The sequence below is a fragment of the Eriocheir sinensis genome, chromosome 35 (assembly GCF_024679095.1).
Source record: "Eriocheir sinensis breed Jianghai 21 chromosome 35, ASM2467909v1, whole genome shotgun sequence".
NCBI lineage: Eukaryota > Metazoa > Arthropoda > Malacostraca > Decapoda > Varunidae > Eriocheir > Eriocheir sinensis.
In genome coordinates, this window is record NC_066543.1 from 7,261,202 (window position 1) to 7,274,120 (window position 12,919).

General features: G+C 37.0%; 1 protein-coding gene across 20 annotated transcripts in view; it reads right to left on the reverse strand.

Annotated features, from left to right (window-relative positions):
* Positions 1-12,919, reverse strand: part of LOC127007344 (CAP-Gly domain-containing linker protein 1-like) — a 62,599-nt gene that overhangs the window by 20,048 nt on the left and 29,632 nt on the right. For 17 of the 20 annotated variants that reach the window (XR_007760186.1, XM_050878188.1, XM_050878192.1 and 14 more), the window contains 2 exons: positions 12,191-12,262; positions 7,852-8,107 (listed from right to left, as the gene is read on the reverse strand). Coding sequence is in view for 18 of the 20 variants with exons in the window: in XM_050878188.1 (XP_050734145.1) it covers positions 7,852-8,107; positions 12,191-12,262 (328 nt within the window). In the remaining 2 variants the exon portion in view is untranslated. Of the gene's footprint in view, positions 1-1,838; positions 7,572-7,851; positions 8,108-12,190; positions 12,263-12,919 lie in introns of those variants that run through there. The other 3 variants (XR_007760187.1, XM_050878191.1, XM_050878197.1) reach the window with 3 other exon arrangements.

Below are 12,919 nucleotides of genomic sequence, written 5' to 3' on the forward strand. Positions count from 1 at the left end.
AACTCATGATGATTCAGACAGTCAATTTTCCAAGATTTTTATTAATTCTATATCACTTTAAACAATATTCTTTTTTTTACAGTAAAGGAAGCAGCTCAAGGGCATAAAAAGAAAATAACTGAGAAAAAAAAAAACCCACCTGCCAATCACTGCCCCTATAAAAGAGTATAAATAAGTGGTCAAAAGAAAGGTCAATTTTGGGTGGAGAGGTGTCTTGATAAGTCTCTCTTTAAAAAAAGAGGTCAAGTCATGTGTTGGAACAGTTATCAAGAGGTTAATACGGTTGATATATATATACTAAGATACTATGCATGTGCGAGAAAGAAGGAGTTAATGTTTCATAATTCTGGAAATTTATTTTTATAATTTTTTCTACAGAAACTGAGAGGATATTTTAGTATGTACTTACGCAAATATCTCATAATTGATCACTTTTTGTATATTAGCCAATCTAACTTATGACATATTAAGATTATGTGGAGTAGTATGACTGTTCATACCATCCCAACTTGCTGACTGAACCATCACCACAGGTAAGGATGGTTCTGATGATTTAGAAACTTGTGTTTCATCATGTACTGCTAAAGACTGAATACAGCTACGGGTGTGATATTAACAAACTAAAGAGCCAAATGATGAAGGAATATTTTGAGATCAACAAAATTACACTGCCACTTACTTTTTTTTCTAAACCCTTTCAATACGGTAACACAGACGTCGGCATCACAGTATGGAAAGGGTTAAGAGGAAATGGAAGAGGATTAATCCTCTTCTAAACCTCTTAATCCTCTTCCATTTCCAAATGGAAGAGGATTAAGAGGTTTAGAAGAGGATTAATCCTCTTCCATTCCTTCTTAACCCTTTCCATACTGTGACGCTGATGTCTGTGTCACGTATTGAAAGGGTTAAGAAGTGGCTGAATCATCACTGCTCTCCCCTTTATGAATTTTCTTCATGCAAGTTCTTCTCAGACTTTAACTGGCAAATGTAACAAGAAGGTGTATGTACATTTCAGTCCTTAATAATCACTGTCACCACTGTCATTTATGACCCATTTCCCACAAAGTCTGGGGAAAAGCAAAGGCCATTTTGTCATATTGGCAAAACCAGTTGAAGAAGACCCAGTCTCAAACTACAGTATAAATGATGAGGCAACATCTCTTTCCATCAGATCTTAAAAAAGTACTGTGATACAAAGATTGTTTTTCAATTTTTATGCTACAGAGATATGGTTCTTTATAATTATTAAAAAATAAATCACTGCTCTTTAAGGAACAATGAATGTTTAGGCTTTCAATTGTGCATGTGTTCATCAACTCAGTCACTAACAGTTATCAAAGTTTCTAAAAAAGAAAGTAAATTATATAAACAAGTAATTTCAACCTATATCAATAGAAAAAGTACTGTAAGCTTCTTTAGATATAATTTTAATCATAATCACTCAGTATTGAAACATTGTGGCCTAAGCCAAAGACTGAGAAGCTATGAATCTGCTGTGAATGCAACTATGCCAACTATTTGTAGTAAAACAATAGCAAGGCATATTTTAATTGATGTAGATTTTTCTTTTAAAAAGAATGAAGTTCAAGTGGAAAGAAGTGTAAGGAATGGAAGCATATCCAATGTAACTATAGAAACAGTGATATATTATTTTCAGAAAAAAGAAGTTCAAGAAAAAAATTAGTCTTTCATTCATGAGCTGCATTTGTTTAATGGAATAGTTTTAAACAGCAAGTATGTACTGAGGTTATAGCATGCAGAATTAGGGTAAACAGTTAGTGAAATATTAGTAAATGTGAATCCAGATTATCAGAAAAGATTAAACACTCTGAAAATACCTCAATCTACCATCAGTGAATCAATATCGTCAGCAGCCTAATGTCACCCAAAAAGAGGGAGGGTTTTGCCGAGGTCTCAGAGTCGCTATCCCATCCCAAGTCAGCTATTACTGCACTAGGTATGCAACACGCTGACAGCTCCACTGTGATACAATACTTGTCTAGTGCTGTGTTGTTGGGGTCGAGATCAGAGGGGTGAGTGGTGCTGGAGAGGGCGGCGGTGGTGGTGCCACTGCTAAGGGCTGGAGGGGCCTCCCTATTTCTTTGAGCCATTAGTTCAGCCACATGCATGTGCTTGTGCTTTGTGGTGACTCGGCATGGAGGTTTAGGTATGGCCCCCATAGCTGAGAGGATGGCTGGAGCTTGTTCAGTAGTGCTTATGGGAGGATGCTGTTCACTAATGGCTTGCCACGGATTGACTGGGCTAACTGACAGAGGCATGGATGTGCTATTGAGTGTAGTTTCCTCTCCAAGCTGTGGTTTTGCCAGTACCTGAGATGTATTTGTGGAACTTTTCTGTTTTATTATAGTGCCGAGACTTGACTGAAGTAGCCTCAGTTCTGATATTGAAGCTGAATCAAGAACTATGTGTGGAACTGACCCATTTGATTTGCACTTGGCTTTTGCTTTCAGAATTGACTTTCTTCTTATTCGTGGATGAAGTGATGCTGTGCTAGCTCTGTTTCTTCCAACTGCTTCACGTTTTCTGATGAAATCAGAGGAAGACTTAGACAAGAGATAGTTACTCACACTTGTGGTAGGAACTGCATCACCATATGTACAGCAGTAGGATTCTTGAGCAGACTGTGACCTTAGCTCTTCAGGTGACTGACCTTGTAAAAATGGCCGGAGACAGGACAATTCAATTGAACAGTCTGAGCCCTGGGAAGGAGATCCACAAGCAACAGCCTGCAACTCCACATCTGTTCCTGGTAAACAGGAACGTAAGGTGCTTAACTGTGCTTCATAGTACTCTTGGATCTCACTGATCCTTGTTTCATATTCAGCATGGAGGATGTCTAAACAGGAAATGTAGGAATGGTCACTGGTGCTGCTGTTTGCCCTGGTGATGGCCAGCTTCAAGTCATCCACCTGAGCCCTCAAAGCAGCTCTCATTAGTGTCATGTCATCCAGATTGGCCTCAAGCTCCTCTATTAGCTTGACTTTATCACAAATGTCTATTTGAAGACTGCTGATTTCACTCCTTAAATTCTTAATTTCTTCATCTTGAAAGTCAATCTTTCTTTCATAATGGTCAATTTTTGATACCAGAACTCGACCAAATTCAGCTTTCTCCTCCACAAGTTTTGACTCATACTTTATGGTAAGATGACTTAATTGTTCTTGATAATCAGCTATTAGTGAAGATATTTTGTCCTCATACTCAAGCACTGCTTTCTTTTGGTCATATTCTTTCATACTTTCATATCCCATAGAAAGGTTCTTGTCAAGAACCTTTATCTGCATCAGTGGTTCATCTTTTTCTTTATTCACAATGTCTGCAGTTGTCTTCACTTGTTCATCCAATAATGCTTGATCATAATTCAATAGACTCTTTGAATGCACAGATTTTGTTCCTTGTTGATTACCATTATCTGATTTTACTTCATCTAGGTTAATCCTAGACACCATTTCTTCAATTACTGATTTTAATTTTCTATTTTCATCAATATATTTTTCTTTTTCCTTGGTCAATATAGTACTCTGGTCTTCATAATATGACATTTTCTTCTGATTCTCTAATATGGTCGAGGAATGCTGTTCACATAATGACTCCATAACTTTAATTTGTTTTTCTAAACTTTCCTTTTTCATTTCCAAATCAAGGATGAGTTTCTCTGAATCTGTTACCATTTGAGACTGCATTTCCATTGCCATTATTCTTTCTTCCTTGAAGCTATTTTTCAAAGTTTTTTTTTCTTCCTCAATTTCGAGTTTTTCCTTCTCAAGTAACTCACATGTTTGCTCAAGGTTACTAACTTTTGAGATAAGACTTTCTTTTTCTTGAATCAAGGTAGACACTGAACTGTCATTTTGTTCCAATGTAAAATTTCTTAGTTCAGTTTCCAGAGATACTTTTTCTTCATTAAGTTTATCTATGTGAACCAGCATTTCACTGACTTTTGCTGCATTACTTGCTTTAAGTATTTCTACTTTCTGTCTATGAAGCTTAACTAACTCAGCTATTCTACCTACTTGGCTGCTTTCTAATTTAGCAACCTCTTCTACATGCCTATTACTACGGAGACTAAGTTCTAATTCTAATCTTTCAACCGAGTTTTTTTTTTGCTCTAACTGTGCAGTCGCTTCTCCCAAGCTGCCATTTGCTTGCTGTAGCTTGTTTTCATATTCTTGAACAATTTTAGCTTTTTCATCTTCAATACTCTTTTTGTCACTCTCTAATTGGCTAACTGTATTCTTTAGGGTTTTACACTCTTCATAAGTTTGTTTTAGCTCCTCTTTTAACTTTGAAATATCAGCACTGAGTTGTTTGATTTGTTCTAAGTGTGTCTCGGCTTTGTTTGGGAGCTCTGGTGATTCTTTCAATTTATCCTCAAGCTGTGTAATGTACCCACTTTTGTTGGCCAGACACATTTCCAAGTCACCGACCTTTGATTCAAGAAGTTTAATTTTTTTCTCCTTCATATCAATGGAAGCTTCAAACTCTTCTTGACTCTCATGAGCTCCACCTTCTGATGGCTGCTTTGTAAGAGAAGCAAGTTCTGCGGTGAGGTCTTTTACTTTCTGCTGAAGGTGACTTGCATCTGTGTCTCCACTCTCTTTATTTTCTGAACCCCCTTTGGCTGATTCAAGAGCTTGAGTGAGATCCCCTATCTTCTTATTCAAGGCTTCAATTTCTTTATCTTTATCATTCTGTTCTTTTGTACTATCAGAAGACTGAGACTGCCCTATTGCTTGCAATTTTTCATTTTTTTCATTTAGGTCTGACTTCAGAGAATTAACTTTTTCTTGAAGAGTGTTTATTTCTTTCACCTTTTCCTTTTCAAGCTCCTTCAGTCTCTCTTCATGTTCTTTCTGCTGCTTCTTGTGTTCCTCAACAGATGTTTTGAATTTTGTTTGGAGAGTATTCATGTCCTGCTGGAGTGCATTATAGTTTTCCATTGACTGTTTCTGGTTATTGGTGAGAGTGACCGTGAGTTCCTGTATGGTTGCTTCACGGGCAGACAGCTCCTCACGAGACTCCTCCTCCTTCTTGAACATCTCTGTGGTCAAGTTTAAATTCTTAGCACTGACATTCTCAAACTGCTGTTGCAAATCTTCCAGTTGTGTTTTTAAGGATTCTATCACTTCTGTCTTTTCTTTGTTGGACTTTTCAAGTTCTTCCAATGATTTTTCCATAGTTAGATGTTTACTCTGAAGTTCTTTGTGTTCTCCTTGTAATGAATTAAATGTTTCAGCAAGGTTTGACTTTTCCTGCTGTAGCTTTTCACCGTCATCCTTCATGCGAGCCATTTCTTCCTTGAGTGTGTTGACAAAGTCTGTCATATCATCGTGAATACTTTTCACTTTCTTTTCAAGGTTTTCTACTTCAATATTTTTTTCTTTCAACTTCATCTCAAAGCATTCTTTCTGTTTTGTGACTTCTTCAAGTTCTTTTTTCTCAGCTTCTGCTGATTTCAGCTCTCCTGTTTTATATTTGAAAAGTTCTTCCTCGCTTAATCTTTTCTCATAAAGGACATTCTCAAGTTCTTGTTCATGAGTGTCCTTCAGACGTACAACGGTTTGTTGGAGGTCATCTATCTGGCTGTTCTTTCCATCCATCTCCTTGATCAAGTCGTCTCGCTCAACCATCACAGCCTTCATAAGCATGTCAAAGGTTCCCTGAAGCTCACACATCTTTAGTTCAACCATTTCCACCTTGTGCTTAAGAATTTCACATTCTCTTTGTTTGTACTCTCTTTCACGAGCCATGACCTTCAGATGTCTGTTTGTGACCTTAAGTTTATCATTCAGCTCCTTCATTTCCTTTTCCATGCTTTGTATTTTATCCACCAATTCCTCAATTTCTTTTTCTTTCTCTTCCACACTTGTCTTAGAGTCTATTTCTGCCTCAGCTGTATTGGCTGCAGTCTTAGCAGCTAGCAACTGCTTGGTTTGCTGCTCCATTTGATTCTTCTCCGCAATTAGCATTTCAATTTCGGTACGATATTCAGTCATCATTATCTCTAAAACTTCCATCTTTCGTAACAAATCAGCTTTTTCTTCATTCAACATTGTACATTTGTTGGTGACTCCTTGAATCTCACCAATCTTGAACTCAATATCCATCTTTTTAATTTTATTTTCATTCTCTAAGGCCTGATAGCTTTGCCTTTTTTCCTCCAAGTCTTTTTCCAACACTGACATGGTAGACTTCAATGCTGAAACCTCTTTGTTAGCAGCCTGTAGCTGGTCTTCCAGTTCAAGGAAGGACTGCTCTTTGACAGTCATACACTTGCCCATGTCATCCTTGACCCGCCGTAGCTCAGCCACAAGCAGCGAGAGAGATGTCACCTGCTCATGTACTGGTGAACTGCTATCACTAGACTGCTTACCTGCAGTGTCTCCATTAGCCACAATACCAACTTGGACTGCAGGTGTGTCTTCTTTGGGAACGTCATCTCCAGTGGACACAGCGGGCTGATTCCAGACGTCTGGCCGAACTTCTTGAGACTCTAGTTTTGACTGCACATCACTCTGATTCATCCCGTCTTCTTTTTCACTCACACTTATCCCACATGGTTCATGGGTATTAGTTACTTTAGCTTTTTCTTCCTCAGTAACTTTGCCATCTGTACAGCTCTGGATATTGTCCACTAAAACCACAACTTCCTTTTCATTTTCTTGTCCTTTACATTTTTCTTCCCCTCCATTTAGCTCATTTTCTCCAGTGCCTGTTACCTCTCCTGCTTCCCTATCAGTATGTTCTGATGTTGCTGAATCATCAATATTTTCATGCAGCTCTTCGGGTGATGTAACTACAATCGCCTCTGGGTTATTACCATGAGACTCGGATTCATCTTCATTTTCACTGGGGTCAGAATTATTACACTCTTTTACCTCATGTTCTTCTTCATCTATGTTTTGATGACTGTCCCCCACAGACTGGCTGCCCTCCATAGCATTCTTTTCATTCTCCTTGATTTGAACCTCTTGCACACCATCTCTAGCACCCTCAACAGACTTTCCTTCTTCCCCAACAGTCCGTGCACTGGTACCTTCATCACCAATAACATCTACCTCCACCTTCTCATTAATGTTAGAGAGATTATTACTTGTTGGTGTTGTGCTCACTTGCTGCAAGAATGCACCAGCTTTGGAATCTAGTTGAACAATCTTTCCATCTTTTTCCAAAATTTCATTTTCCAATGCTTCCAGCTTCTCTTCAATTCTTTTCTTCTCAGCTTCATAACCATGGAGCTTCCTCTCACTGGCACTTGTTGTATCTTCCTTAATTTGCAGCAGAAGTTGGTGGCTGCTGCCAGTAAGGTGCTCAAATTCCTTTTGGAGGTTCTTTCGTTCTTCTATCAGCCTCAACAGCTGTTCTTGCACTTGCCTAACCTCCAGCTCTATCATCTGTTTGGTACTTGCCATTGTTGGGACAGGTGACTAACTTTTTTTGCAGCAGGTCAATCACTTTAGTACTTATAATTTTACTAGTTATTTTTATCAGTGCCAGGAGAGCTCTGAGGCTTGATGTTCCAGCTTGGCAGTGGTGCACCCTCCCTCTCTACAGAAGTTCTCCTCTCGACTGAGGGCACCTGTGTTGCCCAAGCCAAGTGCCTTGAAAGTCTGGCTCTGCTCCAACTGTAGCCTCACTCACCTTACCCCACAATCTAAATTTAGCATCAATCACAATCAACATTCTCAAGTACAAGATACAATACTTTATGCCATCTGACCATCATATTAATTATCTTAACAGAAGCATTGCCTGAAGTGGAATTTAACAGTAAAGTTTGAAATAGCATAAGTACTAAAATATGAAGTACATATTAAGATGAAGGCTCACCTGACACTTGGCCTCAGCCAGCTGGCTCTCCAAATCCTGGTACTTGCGTTGCCAGGCCTCCACTTCCTCCTGGTGGGCAAGGTGCTGCTGGTCAGCCTCATCCTTAAGTGCAGCAATGGTTGCATCCCTGGTGGCAACAGAATGTTGGTAGCTACTTTGGGCAGCTTCCAACTGAACCTGGTGGGACCTGGTCACCTCTATGGAGCTACTTGCCACAGTCTCTTCGTGTTGCTTTTGAAGTCGGTCAAGTTCACACCTGCCATTCAGAACAATCCATGATAGCAAAACTGACAATCAATGCCCTGAGACAAGGTCTCCTTGGTAGTATTATTCAATTAATGTAAATATTCACTTAAAATCTAAGAATACGGAATGAAAAGATTCCTGTAGAAGCTGAACCAAGATCTGACTCTGCTGCAAATTTTACATCTCAACATACACTCTAGTAGTTAGAATAAATCATTGCCAACACAACCAGCAATCCTGTTTTTTTTTTAGTAAAAAGAAAAAAAATGAGGACAAAGTTCTCATAAAGTGTTAGGATTACAAACAAAAAAATATAATGAGTCAATGCAAAATGCTCTCTTCTTATACGTGCACGTGAAAGAAACTGCTACAATAGAGTTCTCAGTCATTCTCCCTACCCTCTAGTTCGCCTGTGTCCCAAAGCTGAAACCTTGAAACCTGGAGACTGTGCCAAGACCACCAACCATCACTTGATCTGAGTACACCCCCTTGGACCCCTTACACTTGTCTTTTCCCCCCTCTGTGAATCCCTCCATCCTGTACTCATCTACATTGATAACAATATATAATACATACAGAATACAAACATTTTGGCAATCTTGAATTTGCAAACTTACATTTTTTACCACACAAATGTAGCTGACTAATACCATTAACATGGACTACTACTACTGCACACACTATGAATGATAATAACCATACTGACTATTTATCAGCTTCATATGATACCCTCTATACTAAAACATACAAGATATTTTTGGGGGTAATCATTCCTTCTTTTATTTACCATTTCTCTCTTGAGATAAATCTTTCATTCCTCCCCACTATTTTAATTTATGAACTATTTTTATGTCCTTGAGCTTCATCTGGAAAGTACTGCTTAGTGTTTCTCACATCTGTATGACCTGCATTTTCCTCCAACATTTACGTCTACTGGCAATATTTGTTATATGAGAGGGATGGGCTCCATCAGGTTACATTACAAGCCTCTCCCACCCATAAAAAGTTGTACAGAAAAGAACTGTACATTCATGAATATTGCTTGATAAAGTATACTGATTGATTATTGCATGTATATGTTGATTTTTAGTGTGCAAATAAATTACGTATGGATAAGTTTGCATGAATGTACAAGTATATGTATAAAGGCTTGCCCATAGTATTACCATCATACTAAGCTAATTATCTTTCTTATTTTTTGATTTTCATTATCACATGTTGTTTCTTTACATCTCAACATTATTTCTTCCAGTTTTGTGGTCTGACAGAAATGCAAATCAAATATACATATAAATAAAAAATTATCAAAAATGTTTGTAGCTCAGGAAACAATGCAAAGAAAACAATATGACTTTTTTTTTTAGTGCTTCCAATGGAGACTCAGAATCTGGGCCAGAGAAATGAAAACACAAAATGAAGCCAAGGTTCTTGATAGATTTATTTGGCACACGCACCTGCCACATGCCTCCCAGCCTACTCTGGCCTTCACTGTATAATACACAGTACATAGCTTGCTGCTTATTTTTCACACAATTTTCCTTTGTCCTACTTCATACCTTTTGCAACTTACTGTACATATGATTATTGTTTTATTAATATTATTTCTTTTTGGTTAATAGCTAGACTGATTCATCCCAAGTAAACGCTAGGTATGTCATTGTTCTCTTCTAACTGTCTCCAAAGAGAATAATTTTCAGTATACCATTTTATTGGCTTCTTGTGGGTGGTTATTTTTTACCCACTTGTTGACCTAGTGGTAGTATACAGGATTAGTCTCATGTTATCCTGTTTCCACATCTACTTTTTATCCAGCTTAACTTTAAAGCCATGATGTTCCTTGCCTGCCCCAATTCCTCATCCAATTCACTCCAAATATCAATACTTCTATATGGAATACTAAATTTACTTGGAAAGTTGGAAAGTTTCGTTTAGTCGGCGCAACATCTGTGGTCATATGTCGGAGAGACACAGAAGGGGAAGGAATTATAGAAGGGAACAGATCCCAGGAGACGGGACACAATCCCCAATTAATACCTGGTACCCATTCACTGCTGGGTGGACAGGGGCGTAGGGTATCAGAAAAGCCGCCCAAATTTTTCCACTCCGCCCGGGAATCGAACCTGGGCTCTCTCGGTTGTGAGCCGAGTGTGCTAACCACTGCACCACGAAGCCCCCCCCTAAATTAACTGGGTGTCAAGGAGTTCAGTATCCTATGGTACTGGGAGATGAAGTAGGATATAGCAAGGCGCAGCGAGCGGTGAAAGGATAAAATTATGTGGAAAAGGCATATTAAAAAAAAAAAAAATGTACAAAACTTTCAAATGGAGAAAGTAATAGTAGTTTAACTGGTAGTGAATGAATAACTCCACATTATGAGACTGAGAGACAATACAAATCCATTTTGGGACTATAACATTTATGACTTTAAGATAGTGTAAAACTGTAAATGTAGCTCTCTTCCAATGCATGATAGTGTGATAATTCATTCCCTATGTTTATCATGTAATAGGCATTGGATAAAGATGATAATAATGATGATTATAAAGATGGTGATGAATATCATAGTAATGACTGTTTAGCAATGATTTTACCTTCAGAGTATTTTTTTTCAAGTAAAAGTGAATTCTGCACAATTTTTCTATCTTCTCTATTACAAGTTAGTTTTGGTAGTGAAAATACTAACTGAAATATTCCAGAAAAAAAGTAGCGCTGAACTTTTCAGCAAATGCCCTGAACTCCATGACATTACATTTATGTGTATCAGGGAAAGCTTTTGAAAATTTGAGTCAAAGAGAGCATAGAGCATCATGGTGGCCTCCACAGGCACCAAAACGGCCTTGCCTTGATATATGCATGGCCACACCCATGTGCACACACACATATATACAAAAATGCTTCTCTCTAAGGGGCAGTATTTCAGTTTCATATCCATGAGGAAAATACCTAAATAAATAATCATATATATATATATATATATATATATATATATATATATATATATATATATATATATATATATATATATATATATATATATATATATATATATATATATATATATATATATATATATATATATATATATATATATATATATATATATATATATATATATATATATATATATATACATATTTGAATAAATAATGAGAAAGTATAGGAATGAGGGTTATGAGGGAGATGAGACAGTGAGCCATATGTGGGGCTGGGTGAGCGCCAAGACAAGAATAGCTGAGCCGGCATGGCATCGCCCGGCACACACACAAGTTGCTGCACCCACCGGCCCTGCTGCCACCACCACCAGGGAACCTAACTCGACTTTTGTCTGACACCTCCTCCCATAAGCTCTCTCAGCTAACTATCACCCATACAACTTTACTTACTTTTACACTATTCTTTAACATAAACTTCAGCAGCATGTTCCTTATCATAACTTCAGTAAAATGGAAAGAACCCACAGGCTGATTTCTTGATCCTTGGTTAGGTAAATGTTGGAAAACTTTCAGGTTAACACCAAAATGCAAACACATCTTGTTAATTATCTAAACTAATGAAATGCATCTTCACCATAATAAAAGAATGATAGGAAGATAAAGAAGAAAAAAAAATATATATATATTATAATAAAATAAAAATAAAAATAATAATCATAATAATAATGGGTTTATCTATTCATACATTAATCTATTTTTTGTTTATTTGTTTATCTAATCATTATTTATAGTATTTAGGTATTTATCATATATATATATATATATATATATATATATATATATATATATATATATATATATATATATATATATATATATATATATATATATATATATATATATATTTTTTTTTTTTCAGAGCATGCGAGACAGAAATTATAGTTGAAAGCAATGACAAAAATTAAAAATGAACTCGGCTATTGTAATAGTTTGGAGTATCAACTTTCTTCTGCTTCTGGGTGACACAAGAAACCTCACTCACTATCTAGGCAAGCACAGCTGAGTTAGTGACAGCACACACACGCACACACGCACACATGCACACACACACACGCACACACTCACTCACACACACACACACACACACACGCTATACATACGAGATCTTTAACATGTTGAGCAAAGCAACGTAACGGCTATTTGCACTAAGAGAATCAGCAATGCCGTGATTTCTGTAAAATATAAGTTGAGGTCCTTTTAAATACTTAAACAGAATTTTACTGTAGTAACAGTAATTAATAAGAAGCTCATTAATCCAAGCAACCATTAAACACAAATAACTTCAGAGATGTTATTTGTTTCATAATAGCCATTCCTCTCAAAACCCTCTCAATACAATTTTTCCAAACATCTAAATATTAACACATCCATGTATTTATCTTACATTACACTTTACAGTGCAACTACATATTTACAAATTTTATTAATCTTCATTGTTTCAAGCAGCTCTTCTCTTCATGGCAACCATCTACAAGTTGGTGTTCATTATTATAAATATTGTCAAATTGTGTCATCATTATAACCATCATCACCATTTCTCACTGAAGCAAGACAGGGCATCAGTAAACCCCATATCACCATTTCTTATCAGTGTTATTAAAAAAAAAAAAAAAAAAAAAAAAAAAAGGGGGGACCTGTCCTCAACCTCAGTCTCCAGTAATGCCAGAGCTACATACATTTTCACTACCTTATATGGTGTGCAGTTGAATGTGCATGTATATATATTATGTATCCCAATGGCTCATGGATCCTCAGGGTGGCTCAAAAGCTCCAATAGAACTTGCCAAAGGAAGGAAGATCAGTTCACATATCTTGATCACTTACAATAT